The sequence below is a fragment of the Mastigoproctus giganteus genome, chromosome 5 (assembly GCF_048544385.1).
Source record: "Mastigoproctus giganteus isolate SK-2022 chromosome 5, ASM4854438v1, whole genome shotgun sequence".
Lineage (NCBI taxonomy): Eukaryota > Metazoa > Arthropoda > Arachnida > Uropygi > Thelyphonidae > Mastigoproctus > Mastigoproctus giganteus.
The window spans coordinates 90,816,917-90,836,730 of NC_143579.1; the positions used below are offsets into that span (position 1 = coordinate 90,816,917).

Sequence of the window (19,814 nt, forward strand, 5' to 3'; positions counted from 1 at the left end):
GCTTATCTTCGATGACACTGATTTCTAGATAAGATCATATATCTCTATTGTGGATTACCCTGACTTCTAATTTCTCTTTCTTGGCATAAGCACATTACAAATATTGCTTCCTCTGCATTTAAAAAACTGGGTCTTCTCTTTCGCTCTCGGCATTACTTTTCTTCCAAACAGCTGTTCACTCTGTACAAATCACAAATTCGCCTACCATGGAATATTGTTCCTACATCTGGGGCAGTGCTCCTAAAACTTCTCTCAGACTTCTTGATTCCATTAAAAAGAGGGCAGTTAGGTTAATTAATGACTCACCTCTAACAGAGACTATGCTCTCTGTCTCAGACATGGTTTCTGCTGCATGCCTTTTCTATAGATACTTCCATGGGTACTGTTCTTGTGGATTGGCTTCTCTAATTCCTGCTCTCTCTTCAAAGTAATCTGAATATGTGCCACAACTAGCCAACATTCCTTTACTGCCCAACTTCAAACTCACAGAACCAACTTTTCTTTTTCTTCCTCATTTATTCATTCAACTTCCATTTTCAAGAACAACCTTCTTTCATACATATTTCCTGAAAATTACAATCTACAGAAGTTCAAATCTAATGTCAACAAATATCTTCTTTCATCTTCTCGACCTTCAGTCATGCATGGTACTAAGTACTACATGTTCTATTACCTCTCATGTTTTGTCTTAAAAAAAAAAAAAAACATGCAGAAAAAGAAAAGCAGTCAATTTAAGAAATAGAAATTAAATGCACTTGAAATTTCACACAATGTGTACATTACCACCCAACTTGTTTATAAAGTAAACTCTCAAGTACTTTGGTGAGAAAGTAAAAAAAAAAAAGACAGTAAAAGGGGTTAAAATAATCACTTAACTAAAGTTAAACGTGTACAATATTGAACTATATATTAAATTTCAAGGACACAAATACCTGTTTCTCAGTGGCAAAGGTAAGTTTTATCTTTCTTTTTTAAAATAAAAATGTGAAATGTTCAATAATAATTTTTAATTAAATTGCCCTTATTAGAATTTCTACTATAAAAGGATGATACTTACTACTTGTGAGATATCATAACCCCAAGGAAGATAAAGAATACCAGTGTTATATTTCTCCCAGTGAGAGAAGATAAAACTAAGGTTGACAGCCCACAAAATAAAAAACACTCTTAGGGGACTGCAGCTATATTCTTCTCTACCAAAAACTGAGTACATACAGGTTGGCATAAATAAAGCTGCCCAACTGTCCAGGCCATGATCCATTAATTCCCCTAGAGGTCCACTGGAACTTGTTCTTCGAGCATGCTTTCCATCTATGCCATCTGTTAAAAAACAAAAACCTGGCAAATTAGGTTTCCAGGCACCCTGCACGTGTGAGCACGTACACACACAAACTTTTAGACAGCTTTAACATAGAGCAATAATTTCCAAAAACAAAATGTATCACAAATTATCAAAAATAGTTATTTCCGCTATAGTTTTAATTTTCTTCTCTCATAAAATCTGTAAAAGAATTTCAAAAAAAAAAAGTTCTTTATAAAAATGTAACTATTCAGAAAACATGTAATCATATTATGAACCAGCAACAATGTACAGAAAACTGGTACACAATGTATGACTACTGTAACTGTTGAAAGTTTGTGGGCTACAATAACTAATAATGAAGTTATAAATTCCTCTGTACAAAGTGTACTGTACTGAGTATAATTTATTTATTATAAAAATATTCACTCAGATCCATCCCAAAACCTCATCATTGATTCTAATAGAATCCATAAACACTCAGACATACTAGTGACTAGCTGAAAATATTTAAAAACTAGTTATTAGATTAAACATTTAAAATATCAGCCAACTAATTCTGGTGAAGGAGAAATGAAAAAAGTCATTGCAACCTCCTGAAGAGAAAGGAGGTCCATTCAGCAACTTTGATAAAAGGTCAAATTGTTTTCACTGTAATTTTCATATTGAAAAAAAAAAAAAAAAAAAACTGTTTTATATTTTATCCCTTTCTAGCAATACTAAATATTGCTAGAAAGGGATAAAATCCACATAAAAAAATCAATGCACGAATTAAAAGAATTACAAAAAAAATTTGAAATTTAAATAAAGGAGGTTGGTAAATGATTCAGTGACAAATAAACAAGTCTTTATTTATATATATACAGTCGATTCCGGTTATTTGGGACACATCGGGACTAGTGCATTTTGGCCCGACTAAGTGGCTGCCCCAATTATCCAAAGTTTCATGTAAATAGTTAAAAATACAATGGACCCCTGCTTTACAATTGGTTCACTGTACAATCAAATCACATTACATTACGATGGACTTACCATAGTAAAGTACCGTTCACTATATGATGTGTAGTAAGCGCTGGTCATTGTGATCACGTTTGTGAATTGAATTTTAATTCTATTAAACAGTGATTCTAATTAATGAAAATAGGAGGAATATTATCCACAAGCTATAAAAGTAAAGATATATTAAGCACAATTTACCCTTTATTACCTTACCAATTAAAAAATTAAATGATACGTGAAATTCGGAAGAATATACGGGATAATCAGAATAATTAATACTTACTGTAATATGTACATACGAACCAGTTGACAATTTTTGTTCACTGACATTTGTAGGTGGGGGTTAAAATTTAAAACAGTAAAAAGACAAGCAATCAATAACAAAGAACACGGCACTCACAAATTGCAAGTAACACAATATGCGCAAGTGAGAACGGAGTAACTAGTTAAAGCTTTAAAAATGGGAATGAAGAGAAGATTCTGAACAATTTTTTTTATATGATTGAAGATTCCATAGCAGTGTAAAGACATTTTACCATAATAACCCACAGAATTGCAGCTGTCGGTATTATCGCAAATTCAATAAGATCGATTTATTATCAGTTTATGATAGATTTCACTAACTGAAAAGCCCAATAAACAGGTGACTGCTAATTGTTTTATCGTTGTGACCTCCATAAATCCGATCGAACTACATCGTGCAGTCGGAGACAATCATAGGGTAATCTTTAGTGCTGCGGTCTCCTGCCCTGATTAAACGGCATGTTATCCCAATTAAGCGAAGTAAACCCTGGCTATTTTCTCGATTCGGTTCTGTTTTTTAAGATTTGCCCCAAATAAACAGCTGCCCTGATTAACTAGTGGCCCAAATAACTGTAATCCACTGTGTGTGTGTGTATATATATATATATATATATATATATATATATATATATATACACTGATGAGCCAAAACATTATGACCACCTATCTAATATGATGTTCGTCCTCCACATGCAGCCAAACTAGCTCATACCCAGCAAGGCATGGACGCTACAAGATTTCTAAATGTGTCTTGTGGTATCTGGTACCAACACATAACCAGCAGATCCTTTAACTCCTGTAAGGTCTGTGGTTGAGATGCCTCAGATCGGAGTTGCTGTTCCAACACAAACCACAGATGCTTGATGGGATTGATGTCTGGGGAATTTAGAGGCCAGGGCAATACCTGGAAGTCTTCCTCGTGTTCCGCAAACACGTCTCGAACGACCTGGGCAGTGTGACATGGCGCATTATCCTGATGAAAGGCAGCACCGCCAGAGGAGAAGACCGTTGCCATGACAGGGTGTACCTTGTCAGCAATGATGTTTAGATAGGTGGTAGACAGAGTGCCCAACACATGGATGACTGGACCCAAGGGTGCCCCAGCAGAACATCACCTAAAGCACGACAGCCTTTTTTCGTCCCACAGTGCATCCAAGCACCATCGCCTTCCCAGGTAAACAATGCACACATACCTGGCTGTCCACATGGTGCAAACATGATTCATTGGACCGGATGACCTTCTTCCAATCATTCAAGGTCCAGTTTCGAAGCCTGCATGTCCATTGTAGGTGCTGTTGTTGATGAACTGTGGTTAGCAGGGGCCTGCAGCTACGCAGCCCCATTTTCAGCAGGATTTGGTGTGTTGTGACACATTACCGGCTTGTTGCACCACAGTTGTCCTTCTGTTGTCGCGTACCATCCGAGAGAGCCTTCGCTCACCTCGAGCATTGACGAGCCATGGTTGTCCAACACCTTGCCGGCAGTTTTTTTCCCTCCTCGGACCACTTTCGATAGGTACTAACCACGGCTGACCACGAACACCCCACCAGTCTTGCCATTTCCGATATGCTCTGACCCGGTCGTCTGGCAATTACAATTTGGCCTTTGTCAAACTTGCTTAAGCCTTTCCCATCTGAAGAACAAGAGTAACACTGAGTAACGGAGGTCAGTATCAGATGTTTTTTATACCATGTCCCAATCCACACCGTAATTCACCTGCAGTTGCTTCGATTTGCATAACGACTCTCCTGTCATAAGGTTTTGCTCATCAGTGTATATATATATATATATATATAAAAATTTAATAAAATGAAAAGTATGCGATTAGCGTGGCAAACCTGTAGAGTGAAGATGAATTTAACATAAAATGAAGAATAGGGTACTGTTGGAGAAACATTCTTAAATAATTTTGATAATAGAGTCCAAATTTAAAGAAATTTAAAGGTGCCCCATTTGCTAAGCACCTGTTTCCAAATTACGTGAAATATCACTATATGTAAATTTATTCTATCAACAATAGACAAGTTAAAATAAAACGAAAAATAGTAAAACATACCATAATATCAAATTGAATAGAAAAGACTGACCATTATGCTCCATCTTGTCAGTGGACCACTAGGCCAAAATAGCCAGGCAACCACTGCATTTTGAACGACAAACAAATCCATGCCACGACAGAATGACACTAAGATCAAACAGCCAATGCAATAGATTTGCATAATGGTGGTCCATGTGCATTGTTGAAAAAATAGGACAAAAAAAATAATACTCAAATGGAAAAAAACAACACTACTGAACAGACAAAGCAACTACTAAACTTATATCTGGAAATAGATTGGGCTATAGAATTTTGAAAATCTCATTTATAATTTAATTTTTCACTTATTTTCGCTGTCTAATATTTGATTCATTTGGATTTAATTTGAATTATATATATATATATATTTTTTTTTTTTTTTTTTGAACACTACTTTTAAGCCAATGTTCTATATTTGTTAAATTTTCCGTTGTGAACAATGCTGCATTGACATTAGGTCAAGGTCCCGATAGATCTTGGTTTGCGAGTGTTGGCGATTTTTTTTTTTTTTTTTGTGTCAGGAAGCATTACTGGTAATTAAGGCCTAACTAACTGGCTAGCCATAGTTGTATTAGCAGTTGTTGGATCACCTATAGTTCCATGTTAACATTAACATGGATCAAGTCAAGTTAACAAAAATATAAATGTAAAGTTTGGAAAGCTTAGAGATTTAAAGAAGGAAGAGAGAGGAAATAAAGGAAATTATTAAAGATTGAGTCAAGAAAGGTTAGGAATACAGCTAGGGAGAAATTAGGTACACGACTTTCTTTCACAGTCGTCTCTCTGCTATTTCCTTGGGGGCTTTGAGCAGATAGATAGCCATACTAAAAGAATGTCAAAGACGTACCTGTTTCTGTAGTCTCAATAACAATTTTGCTTTGTAAGTACTCATGTTAAATTATGGATGTCCTTTATTAATAATTAAAATAAATTTTATAAACTGTAATTGTTAATTTTTGGTTAAATTTAGTTTTAAATTTTGGATTATTATTAGCCACAAACTGGAATTGAGACCCAAAGCCCGATTGATATGCATCAGAGCAAATATAAAAAGTATATAGGTATTTACCTGTGATCAGTATAGCTGTAGGTTTGTGCGAGAGAGGATGTGTAAGTTGCACGGGAGCCACTTTATAGGAGGCTGGGGCACCATCTGGTCTGATTTATTGGTTGATCTGTTTTTAATTATTATATATGTTTAAGGGAGGGTTAATTTGCAATTAAGCGACCTGTATTTAATTTGTAATCGATGGTTAGGTGAATGATTATGGTGAATACCTATATAGATGTTTAGGTAAATACAATTTAAGAATTATTATTTTTTTTTGTAATGTCTTTGTTCACTGGACAAAGACTGGTATAACCTTTCTACAACATAACAGCCTGTGTATGCCCAATGGGATAACTATATACATAATTTACATACCCCCCCCAATCGGTGATTATAACCTTGTGGTGCTTTGGACTTTATTATAAGCTGAAGGTGAGGTGTAGCGTGTTAGATTTTGTTGTTGTTTGTATCCCATTTGTTATCTAATTAAAATATCCAGTGCCGTTAGTGCTCTAAAGCGTTGGGATTTTTATGGGGTTTAATGTAGCTGGGTCAGCACAAGAACTGTATTATAGTTATTGTTGTATTAGGGGTTGATGTCCAGGTTGCAGTGCAGTCAGACAACCAGCCTTCTCTGAGTGCAATGAACCCGGGGGTCTAATAGGGGCCCAAACAGTTGCTCTGTGACCCTATTAGGGTTAGTGTTGGGGTGATGTAGGGCTAAATTGGCTTGAATGGCTGCCTTAATGTGGTATTTGATGAACTTGACAGGTAATTTGTTCTGAATTAAATTAGTTTTTGTAATGGGTCCAGTATGTTTTCCTGGTTACTACAGATGTATATTATTCTATTAGTCTGATCTCTGATTACATTACCATGTACAGTGGAACTTCTCTATTACGAACTTCTATTTAACGAATTTCTCTATATTACGAATCTTTTCGGAAAACATTACACCTTGAAACGAAATTACGTGTAAAATTAACCCCATATAGCAAAGTGTTAGTCTTTCTATAACAAATTTTTAAAAAAATTAGTAAAAGCATTTTTGAAGATTTTCAAGCATTTACTGCTAAACAGCCGCTCAAATATATTGCCTCCTTCCTTCCAAAATTGCACATTAGCATCTGGAATTAAATAATTGTCCTTCTAGTGAACACTTGTGGCCACTGACGCCCATAGGAGGGTCTTTGTTTCATTTTTGTTAGTTATTAAACCATATGGGTTTTCTTAAAAGTGGTCGTAAACTTCACAATAAATAGGGTAGATTTGTAAATTGATGTTGGCTCAAGGGAAAACGAAATTTGCTGCGGTAAACCTTTAGCATGCTGCGGCAGCAATACATAGAATGCTACCATAGTCTTTTTAGTAATGCCTACTGAGTGACATTCGCTTCTCACCTCAACTGTAACATGTAACCTTCCTGTCAATCATTATATGATATGTCCGTTCTCATTAATTGGACTCCCAGTAGATGGTTTTCATGAATTTTTTTTTTTATTTCGTTCGTCATCAATCACATAGGCTATATGCTCTTGTATTTTTTTTTTTTTTTTTCCCTGAAAAGTAACATCAGCCATTTTCAATCCACTGCAGGATGAAGGCCTCTCCAGCAACTTTCCAGTTCCTTCTGTTTTGAGCACTCGCCATCCATTTACTACCCACAAACTCATGAATTTCATCTATCCATCCCCGCCTTTGTCTTCCAGGTTTTCTTCTAGCTCCTCTTGGGTACCATTCTGTCATTTTCTTAGTCCATCTGTCATCATGTCTTTGAGCTAGGTGTCCTGCCCAAGACCATTTTAGTTCTTTAGTTTTGATAAGAATATCCTTTACTGAATTTGCTGCCTAATCCATGTGTTTCTCTTCTTATCTAACAGTCTGATCCCCAATATAATTCGTTCCATTCTTCGCTGTGTAGTTCTCAGCTTCTCTTCCATTCTTTTGGTGAGTGCCCAAGTTTCACTTCCATAAGTCATGGTGGGAAGTATACATTGGTTCATTATTTTACGTTTCAGACAAACTGGGATATTGCTCTTCAGTATGTGACTATATTTTCTGAATGCTATCCATCCAAAATTTATTCTTCTCTTGACTTCCAGCCATTTATCATTATTACAGCTAATAACTTGTCCCAGATAAGTATATGACTCCACCTTTTCAATTACTGCTCCTTCAATCATTATTTCCCTTTCTATGGCATACTTGTTTATCATTACTTTTGTTTTAGCCATATTTATCTTTAGCCCAAAATCTTTACTAACTGTGCATAACTGATTAAGATTTTCCACTAATTCTTTGGGATCGTGGCTTATGATCACAATGTCATCTGCAAATCATAAATGGTTTAGGTACTCTCCGTTCACATTGACTCCTTTCAGCGACCAGTCTAATCTTCCGAAAGCTTCCTCAAGGGCAGAAGTAAACAGCTTTGGAGATATTGAGTCTCCTTGTCTAACTCCTTTCTCTATTTTAAATTTCTTTGTCTGTCTTTGTCTAGTCTAATAAAGGAGGTAGCACTCTTGTATATTTTCTTCAAAATCATAATATGTGGGTTATCTATGCCTTGTCTTTCCAATCCCCGAAACATTGCCTTATGCTGTATGGAGTCAAATGCCTTTTCATAATCCAATAATGCCAGGCATAATGGTGTTTTATATTCATTTGCTTTCTCCGTTAGCTGTGATATTCATTCAACTGCTGTTTTCTGGAAGAACCTTCCTTCATACGTATTTCCTGAAAATTACAATCTACAGAAGTTCAAGTCCAATGTCAACAAAATCTTCTTTCGTCTTCTTAACCTCAAATCCAAGCACGGTACTAAGTACTATAGGTTCTAATACCTCTCGTGTTTGGGGTTCACATTTAAAAAAAAAAAAAAAAAAAAAAGGTATGTCTTTAAGGAATTCCCTCATTAATACATGTATCCTCTGCCCTCCAATGGGTAACTTTACCTGCAGATTCTTAATGGGTGAAGAATCACCACTTGTTAATCAGATCAAGAGTATTGCTTCCTCTTCTTGCCTCTCTGACATGCAGCAGTAGAAAACAGTCCACAAAAGTCTTGGTAGTGTGTGAGTGACTAACCCACAAGTTGCAGTCAATATTAGGAAAGTTAAAATTCACCTTTAGAGACGTTGTGATTTACTGGCCCACTCCATTTCTCTGTATATATGTTTGTTTTATTCAACACATTTATTAGGCCTGTAACAAACTCCTGCTCTCGATTTTGTTTACCCAGTGCTTATGTCACACCAAACTGTCTCGACATTGCACTGGCTTAGATTTAATCTGTCTGAGTGACACCATGTCTGCATTTGATGACTTAATCAGTACATCAAATTCATCAAATTTGTTTACTATGCTCATAGCATCAGTATACATTGATCTTTTCTTACTCGCAGGGCCTGTAATTCCCTGCATCACGCTTTTCAGGCTGCTGCATGTTCCAATAGAAGCAGTGCAAGAATCACTCTTAGCTCTTCCTGGGGCTGTAGTTAATCTGTTAACCTGCCTGTGGCACTAGTTAATCTATTAATCTGTGTATACTCCCAAGGTAGCAGTTTTCTGATCCATCTAATGCTGCCTCAATAGCAACAGAAAATATTCTTTCTTCCATTCAATTTATATATATCTCATCCCTCTAAAAACAGACTCCCCTGTTTATCAGCATTCCTTGGTGTTTCTTCATGAATTTGGTATGCTGATTCCATATACAACCTTAGCTTTTGCATAGCATCGAAGGTTTTCCAGAAATGAAATAAAAGTAAAAATACAATACTACAGATTTATTAACAATATTTATCTTCTGGACAGGGTAGTGTTAATCATTGCTACAACTAAACAATCAACCGCAGGGGCTCTCATTTGGTGAGTATGGGCTTGGCACACCCAGGGTCCTGAGCTGGATATCATCATTCTTCTCTTTCTTGGTGATTCCCTTCCCTTCTATTTCTGACTTTCATTCTCTCTCTCTCTCTCTCTCTCTCTCTCTCTCTCTCTCTCTCTCTCTCTCTCTCTCTCTCTCTCTCTCTCCATCAGGGTAATTCAGAAATGTTTTTTTTGGCTGTGCAGCATAAGCCTCAGGCTTCCTTGCACTATATGGCTAATAATAATAAGCTAAAAAATAATAATATTACATGAAGGCGATCCATAGTTGAAAATCCTGTCATAAAGCCAGCTTGCTCTTTCGGTTGATTCTCATCAAGTATTCTTTCTAATCTGTTAGTAATGACCCTTGTGAACAACTTGTAGATGTGGGATAACAAGCTAATTGGTCTACAATTTCCAATTTATCTCCTTTCTTATGCAGCAAAACTATGATTCCATTATTCCACTGCTTAGGCGTCACACCTTTTCTAATGCACTTTGCGAAGAGCCTTGCCAGTTTTTGTGTTATATCTCTTCCTCCCAATTTTAACAACTCTACAGTAACTTCATCTTCCCTCGGGGCTTTCTGATTCTTCATTTTCTTCAATGCATGTTCTACCTCATCAGGAAGAAAATTGGGTATGTCGTATGTGTTGCTACTTTGCAATCCATCTTCCCCACTGCTGGCATCATTTCCTTGCTCCTTGTATCATTCTCTATAGTAGTCTTCTGCTATTTGAATTATGCCTTCTCTGCTATTTATAAGTACACCATTGCTATTCTTCAGTTTCAGTATCATTTGTCTTTCTGTATTACTGCTCATGGCTGCTGATTTAAATCCTTTAATGCTTATTCTACTTTTCTTGTGTTACATCTTCTTATGTCCTCTCTGAGTCTCTTTCTAATGGATTTGCATAACTCAGTATACTCGATTTTTTCCTTGTCAGTGTTTATCTTACTCTTCATTTTTTGCCTTCTGTTCATCATAACAAGTGTTTGACTAATTTTTTCTTCTTTGGATTTCTTTTTCCTATAGGTTTCTTGGGCTTTATCACTTTCAGAAAGTTGTAATATTCCTAGTCGTATCTTGGTCCTGAGCAGTCTCCAGAAGCTCAAACTTGTTCTTAAGTTCCAGTACATACTGCTTTTTCTTCTCTTCTGTTATCTCAGAGACCTTTGTATTATTTAATTGAGTCAGTTTTTTCCTTTCCTATATCAAGGTTACATCTTACCATTCTGTGATCACTTCCAACATTTACCTTATTCAGGACGGTAACATTCACAATATATCTTCTGTCAGTGAGGATGAAGTCGATTTCATTAGTTGTTAATCCATTTGGACTCTTCCATGTCCACTTTCTGTTCACCCTTTTCTTGAAAAAAGTGTTCATTACTGACAATCATCCTTGAGATTCTGCAAATTTCATGTCTTTCACCTCTTTCATTTCTTTCACCAATTCCAAAATTTCCCATAGTTCCCCTTTCTGTGCTGTTTTGTCTTTTTCCAACCTTAGCATTGAAGTCCCCCATAATAATAGTGTAGTGGGTTTTCTGCTCATCTAGAAGACTCAATTTCGGTGTACATTTTTAAACCTCTTCATCATCATGGCTCAATGTTTGTGCACAAATCATTATAACCTTTAGCTTGTACCTCTTAGAAATCTTGAGTATTAGTCTTAACACCCTTGGTGATGTACTTTTGAATTCCAAAATGTTGTTTTTTAAATCTTTATGGACCAGAAACCCAACTCCACCTTCACTCCTTTCACTGTTTCCATTGGTGTACAGCAGATTTCCACTTGATAAACTTATAAGTGATTCATTTCTTCTTCTTGTTTCAGCCAAACCGATGATATTCCAATTCACATTTTCTAATTCCTTTTCCAGCTCTAATATCCTGTCTTCACCAATGAGTGATCCTACTTTATAACAGGCCAAGTTCAGTTTCCGTGCATGGCAGCCTGGTCGTAACATACAAGTCTAAAAGTAACATATAGCATACATTAATCATAAATTTTCTTTCGTGTATATATGAATGAAAGCAGAATAAAAGAAATTCACAAAGTCATATTTCTTCAAAGCGATTGATCAAAACAGTATCACGTGACCTTTTCTTCAAAGAAAAGGTCACACGATACTGTTGAATTGGCAAGCGAACATCATTGAGTAGGTGGTACTAACAATTTACTATATGGCCAGCTGAGCAAAGTTTGCGGTGTATGTATCGGCAAGAGCTGCAGTAGAGTAATTTTACAATTGCGGAAACAATGTCGAAGAGAAAGTGTTTAAGTATTAATGATAAAGCAAAGATTGTTATGATATTGAACAGGGTTTTAAGAAAAAATGTTGGGGAGAATATGGCATACCTGCAAGCAGTTTATCTATGATTTTAAAAAATCGAGAATCAATTTTAAATGCAATTGAAGTAGGAGCAGACAAGAAGCGAATTAAGTTGTGTATATACGAAGATGTTGATAAAGTTTTTCTAAAATGGGTGCAAATGATATGTGAAAAGAATATACCAATATCGGGCCTAATAATTAAGCAACAAGGTCTGAAATTTGCAGTCCCTTGGACATACAGAATTTAATAAGAGCACTGGGTGGTTAGATAAATTTAAGAAGCGCCACAGAATTGTGGAAAAGTTTATTTGTGGAGAAAGTGTTAATGTAAGCGAAGAAGATTGCAACAATACCTTAAAGAAGATTTTGGAAGAATATGAGCATAAGGATGTTTTTAATGCTGATGAAATGGGTTTATTCTTTAAATGTTTACTGAACAGAACACTTGCTTTTAAGGATGCTAAATGTTTTGGCGGAAAACAAAGCAAAGAAAGAATCACTGTGCTAGTTGGAGCAAATATGACAGGAAGTGAAAAATTAAGACTTTTAGTCATCGGAATATCAAAAAACCCAAGATGTTTTAGAGGCACAAAATCTTTGGAAGTTGACTACACCTTTAATAAAAAAGCATGGATGACAAGTGATATTTCTGAAGAATGGATATTAAAACTAGACAAGCGTATAACAAAAGAAAAAAATAAAATTGTGTTGGTAACTGACAACAGTTGTTTATTATTTGGTTTATAGGAGCATTAGCAACTAAGGCCATATTGCTCCAGGGATGTGCGGCGGTCATTCCTTGACATTTCCGCATCCTCCGTATTTGGTGGTCACAGGCTCGAACCCCAGTCTAAACACTACGCACTTCTGCTCCTGCCCACCAGGCTACAGAGGTGACAACTGTCCAGCACATCCTGCCAAACTTAAGTCAGTATTTCTGGCAAACTTAAGTGCGAAGTTGTTGTTTTTACCACCAAACATAATGTCAAAACTCAAGCCAATGGACCAAGGCATTATTAAAAATTTTAAATTTCATTATTGAAAGAGAATAATAATGAAGATTGTCAATGCGTTATCAGAAAATAGAAACTTGGAGGTTACAATTAACCTTAGAGATTGCATCTCTGAACTGGCAAAAGTTTGGACAAACAATGTCACTGAATACACTATTCAAAATTGTTTTTTTGAAAGCGGGATTTGCACTGAATACAGAAGTCGAACAACTGGACGAACAAGATGAACTTTCCCAACTGAAAAACTTTTGGACCTTATTAGAATCATCCAGAAACATCGAAAATGAAATAACACTAGATAGTTATGTTTATGTAGATCAAGATCTGACTACAGCAGAACATCCAAATGAAGATGAAATACTGCTGAACAGTGTTAGACACAACCATGATCACAAAGAAATTAACGATGGCACTGAAGATGCATCAGAACAACCCGTAGAAAAGCCAACTCGCAAAGAAATGATTAATGCTTTTAAAACGGTTCGTCTATAGTTTTGTGAAAATGTTCCTGATAATGTTTTTAATGCTCTGAACAAATGTGATGTTTTCTTTGAGAATCAGACATTTAATTGTACTGTGCATACAAAAATTACAGATTTTTTTAAATCTGTGATACTTACAAGCGAAAATTGTGTAAACGTAATTTAAACAAGTATGTTTTTGAAATAAAATACATTAAAAATAAATTAGATTCGTTTTCATTTTCTAATTAGATAATTTCTAATAAAAAAGATATTCTCTGTATAAAGAAATTTCTCTAACGAATTTTTTTGCTGGATTTATCGAATTTGTTATAGGGAAGTTAGACTATTTGTTTGGCTAAACTGGTCTCTTTTGTCAATATGTCTTATGTAGACTTTATTTTCTTTGATTGTTATTTCGCTGTCAAGGTATATTATGGCTTGTAGGTGGCTTTTGGGGTTGGTACGTTCAATGGTCAGGCCCGTACCAATCGACAGCTATACTGATCACAGGTAAATACCTAAATACTTTTTATATTTACTCTGATTCATACCTGTTGGGATTTGGGTCTCAATCACAGTTTGCAGCTAATAATAATCCAAAATTTAAAACTAAATTTAACCAAAAATTAACAATTACAGTTTATAAAATTTATTTGATTTATTTGAATTATTAATAAAGGACATCCATAACTTAACATGAGTACTTACAAAACAAAACTGTTATTGAGACTACAGAAACGGGTATGTCTTTGACATTCTTTTAGTATGGCTATCTATCTGCTCAAAGCCCCCGAGGAAGTAGCAGAGAGACGACCATGTGAAAAAAAGTCACCTTCCTAATTTCTCCCTAGCTATATTCCTAACCTTTCTTGATTCAATCTTTAATAATTTCCTTTATTTCTTCTCTCCTCCTCTAGATCTCCAAGCTTTCCAAACTTTATATTTTTGTAAATTTGATCCCATGTTAATGTTAACATGAAATTATAGGCGATCCAACAACTGCTAGGCAGTTAGTTAGGCCTTAATTATTGGTAATACTTCCCACCACAAAAAAAAAAAAAAATTTACTACCACTCGCAAACCAAAATCTATCCGGACCTTGACCTAATATATATATATACAGTGGATTCCGGTTATTTGGGCCACCGATTAATCGGGGCAGCCGTTTATTTTGGGGCAAATCTTAAAAAACAGAAACCAATTGAGAAAATAACCAGTGTTTACTTCGCTTAATTGGGACAGCATGCCGTTTAACTGGGGGAGGAGACTGCAGCACTGGAGATTACCCTACGATTGTCTCCGATGGTACCACAGTCGAAATTCTGGAGGTCACAACCATAAAACAATTAGCAGTCACATGTTTATTGGGCTTTTCTGTTAGTGAAATCTATCATAAACGGACAGTAAACTCAATCTTACTGAATTTGCGATAATACCGATAGCTGGAATTCTGTGGGTTATTATGGTGAAACGTGTTTACGCTTCCATGAAATCTTCAATCATATAAAAAAATTAACAAATAGATATTTATTTAAAGTATACCCAGTATAAAATAAAATAAAATATTTCAGTAGCTTTCGGAACTCGTGTCCCTTCGTCAACTGACAAATTTGAATACATTACAAGCAAAGTGTGGCACGTTACTCATTCGTCATTGTTGTAGCACGGACGTGTGCTGCCTTGCGCCAGTGATCATCCATCAATAAAACGGTTGTCTCCAGGATTGGATGTATACACATGCCTTTCTGGCGATTTAATGCCTTAGGGTTGTTCATTATGTTTAGTGACTCTAGCCATAGGCGATGGCGAAAGTGTCGCGCGTGGTCCACTATCTCAAAGTCGCGCTTGGGGTCAAGATCGTGGTTGGTAGCCCAAAAATGTTCTGCAAGCGCGGACTGGTCAGTTTCGGCAAGCCGGATTGCTCTGTCGTGTTCCGTGAGGCGATCCTGGAGACGTCTCGATGTCTCACCTACGTAGCAACTGTTACAGGCCCTACAGGTGATACGGTACACTACATTGCTGCGTAAGACAGGTGTGACAGGGGTCTTCACACTGGAGACAAGTGAACGTAGGTTCCTACCTGGTAATTGTACACATTTGATGTTGTAACTTCTCAGGATCTTCGAGATACGTCCTGACACTCCTGGATAGTACGGAATGTAGGCGGATGATATGCCGACTTGCTTCGGAGGTCTTGGGTTGGAAGTAAGTTCTTGTGCCTGTAACAAGCATCTGTTTAGTACATGGGATGGATAACCGCATCTGGTTAGGTCCGCCTTCACACGGGAGATCTCGTTACGTCTAATTGTGTCGGTGCTGGAATGGCTCCAGGCCCTGGAGAACAGGGTGCGGGCAGTGCTATTGAGATGGCTTGGAGCGTGGCCGGACCCGTAGTTGGTGAATTGACCGCACCACATGGGTTTGCGGTATACTGAGGTCTCTAGATGTGGGCCTACGCGATGCACTAGCACGTCCAGAAACGGGAGCGAACCGTCCACCTCTGATTCTACGGTAAACTTGATGAAATTGGATAGAGAGTTGAGGTATTCTAGTAGTACAGTTTCAGAACCACGTGGTATTATGGTAAAAATATCGTCGACATATCTACACCACGTTGTAATAGGTGTAGGTGGGTTCTGGTGTATCTGCTTCTCCAGATCTTCCATGGCGATGTTAGCTACTACGGAACTGACAGGGGCACCCATAGCAGTGCCATGTACTTGTTTGTAGAGTGAGTCTTCAAAGGTGAAGATGCTGCTAGAGAGGCATAGGTTGAGGGCGGTACAGATGTCATCAGTGGATAGTGACGTCCTGGATTGGAGGCTTAAGTCGCTCTCAAGGAGCCTTCTGGCGCAGTGCACGGCCTGTTGGACGGGAATCGAGGTGAATAAAGAAACCACGTCAAATGATGCCATGACAGAGTTATCAGGGATTGAAATGTCCTTAATGGTGTTAATGAATTCACTGCTGTTTTTAACTGTGTGAGACGTATTACCTATAAGAGGCGAGAGGAGGCTCGCGATGTGTTTGGACAGTTCATACGTTGGGGCACTGCAGCAAGACACTATAGGTCTGAGAGGAATACCCGGTTTATGGATCTTTGGTAATCCGTAGAATTGCGGTAGTTGGCAGCCAGTAGCACGCAGAAGATGGTGAGTCGCGGTCGGGATCTTCTTATCTTTAAGCCATGCGTGGACAAGTTTATTAACATTTGCTTCCAGACGTTTCAAGACTTTAACGGGAGGATCAGGTAGAGGTTCATATACGTTAGGATCGAGTAATAGGGCCAAGGCTTTCTCTCGGTAGGCTGATCGGTCCAGCACAACAGTCCGGCGCCCTTTATCCGCAGGAAGTACAACGATGGAGTTGTCTTTTCTTATAGATGACAGGGCGGCACGTTGGCGGTGGTTGAGGTTTGAGCACGTTTTTCGAGTGTTGCGGAGGACTGCGGCAGTCTTGAATCGGATCTCGTTGGCAGTTTCTTCGGGAAGGTTGGTAATACTGGCTTCTATACCCATAGCGAGCTGTGTGATGGGAGGTTTCGATGGTATAACGGCGAATTTCATACCGTTTGATAAAACACTCAGCTGCTCGTTGGACAGTTGTTTGTTACTTAGATTCAAGACGAAAGAAGTCGTGTCGTCTGAACGAGTGTCCGTCTTTAAGGAGTTAGTTTCTATGCTCAAGTTTATGAACTTGCGCTGTTGGCGTAAACGGTAGGTATCCGAGGTCTGACTAGCCCGATGGCAGATGGTATGTATAAGGTTTGTAAATACAATAGGCGAGACCTTACCTTGTAGATGTTGTAACAGTCTGGACTTGTTGTAGTCAGCGTTCCTGATTTCACGGTGGAGATGGGATATCCATAAATTTAACGTGCGTAGGCTGAAGTTAAAGCAGGCACGATCCATATGAGAGTTGTGGAACGGGGCTTTGTATCGGAACCCTTTAGGTATAATTCGATTGCTTTTGCATCTGTGTGCGAAGCGTAAATGTTGCCTGTAGCGAGCTATTGAGAGGAAGCACTTTTGCAACTGTGCACAAGTGTGCACAGTTGCAAAACTGTGCACTACTAGAATACCTCAACTCTCTATCCAATTTCATCAAGTTTACCGTAGAATCAGAGGTGGACGGTTCGCTCCCGTTTCTGGACGTGCTAGTGCATCGCGTAGGCCCACATCTAGAGACCTCAGTATACCGCAAACCCATGTGGTGCGGTCAATTCACCAACTACGGGTCCGGCCACGCTCCAAGCCATCTCAATAGCACTGCCCGCACCCTGTTCTCCAGGGCCTGGAGCCATTCCAGCACCGACACAATTAGACGTAACGAGATCTCCCGTGTGAAGGCGGACCTAACCAGATGCGGTTATCCATCCCATGTACTAAACAGATGCTTGTTACAGGCACAAGAACTTACTTCCAACCCAAGACCTCCGAAGCAAGTCGGCATATCATCCGCCTACATTCCGTACTATCCAGGCGTGTCAGGACGTATCTCGAAGATCCTGAGAAGTTACAACATCAAATGTGTACAATTACCAGGTAGGAACCTACGTTCACTTGTCTCCAGTGTGAAGACCCCTGTCACACCTGTCTTACGCAGCAATGTAGTGTACCGTATCACCTGTAGGGCCTGTAACAGTTGCTACGTAGGTGAGACATCGAGACGTCTCCAGGATCGCCTCACGGAACACGACAAAGCAATCCGGCTTGCCGAAACTGACCAGTCCGCGCTTGCAGAACATTTTTGGGCTACCAACCACGATCTTGACCCCAAGCGCGACTTTGAGATAGTGGACCACGCGCGACACTTTCGCCACCGCCTATGGCTAGAGTCACTAAACATAATGAACAACCCTAAGGCATTAAATCGCCAGAAAGGCATGCGTATACATCCAATCCTGGAGACAACCGTTTTATTGATGGATGATCACTGGCGCAAGGCAGCACACGTCCGTGCTACAACAATGACGAATGAGTAACGTGCCACACTTTGCTTGTAATGTATTCAAATTTGTCAGTTGACGAAGGGACACGAGTTCCGAAAGCTACTGAAATATTTTATTTTATACTGGGTATACTTTAAATAAATATCTATTTGTTAAACTATGGACCCCAGTACTCCAGGCCCATTTGTCACTATAAAAAAATTAATTTTCAGATTTCTCTTCATTCCTATTTTTAAAGCTTTGTAACTCGTTACTCCGTTCTCACTTGCGCATATTGTGTTACTTGCAATTTGTGTGTCCCGTGTTCTTTGTTATTGATTGCTTATCTTTTTACTGTTTTAAATTTTAACCCCCACCCACAAATGTCAGTGAACATAAATATCAACTAGTTAGTATGTATATATTACAGTACATATTAATTATTCTGATTATCACGTATATTCTTCCGATTTTCACGTATCATTTAATTTTTTAATTGGTAAGGTAATAAAGGGTAAATTTGTGATTAATACTGTATATCTTTGCTTTTATAGCCTGTGGATAATATTCCTCCTATTTTTGCTAATTAGAATCGCTATTTAATAGAATTAAAATTCAATTCACAAACATGATCACAAAGACCGGCGCTTACTGCACATCGTATAGTGAACGGTACTTTACTATGTTGAGTTCATCGTAACATGATTTGATTGTACAGTGAATCAATTGTAAAGGTGGGGGGGGGGGGTACATTGTGTTTTTAACTGTTTATATGAAACTTCGGATAATTGGGGCAGCCGCTTAATCGGGCCAAAATGCACTAGTCCCGATGTGTCACAAATAACTGGAATGGACTGTGTGTGTGTGTGTGTGTGTGTGTGTGTGTGTGTGTGTTAAATGTAATTTTAAAATTAAAAGTTTCAGTGGATGAAAAAAGGTTTCAGTTGATGAAAAATAAATAAGTCAGGTATGACATATGCACCAAAAAAGCACAAAGCAGCATTAAAGGATGCAAAAGTATATATAAGTAAGTATGAATTGATATATTAGATAAAGTATGCTTAGATGGAGGTGAAAATTGCACAGATTGCCAGACTAGAAGGAAAAGGATAGTAGAAAAAGAAGTATAGTACAAAGGGTACTAGGAAAGTTTTGCAATATGATGCAACAATGAATCACAGGAAGCTGCTTGTTGCTGCATGTTGAGACATGTTCATACGTGCATAGTAGCCGCCGCGCCAAGTCGACGGGCTCAGTTATTCATTAGTAGTGAGAGTGTAAAGTGCTTGCGATGGCATCGTGGTCACGAAATGAGATAAGGACAGTTTTGCGGTATAATTTTGTGCGTGGTTTAACCATAGACCAGTGCTTAGAAGAAATGACACTTGCACTAGATGATGATTGTCCACATCGTACAACAATATTCAGGTGGTATATTGTTCCAAAGGGGAAATTTCACTCTGGA

At 37.9% G+C, this 19,814-nt stretch overlaps 1 protein-coding gene across 1 annotated transcript in view; it reads right to left on the minus strand.

The window, feature by feature from the left end:
• LOC150085554 (ethanolaminephosphotransferase 1-like) overlaps positions 1-19,814 on the minus strand; it is a 194,171-nt gene that overhangs the window by 62,170 nt on the left and 112,187 nt on the right. The window contains exon 4 of the mRNA XM_090374599.1: positions 1,058-1,320. Coding sequence (XP_090230725.1) covers positions 1,058-1,320 — 263 coding nt within the window. The remainder of the gene's footprint in view (positions 1-1,057; positions 1,321-19,814) is intronic.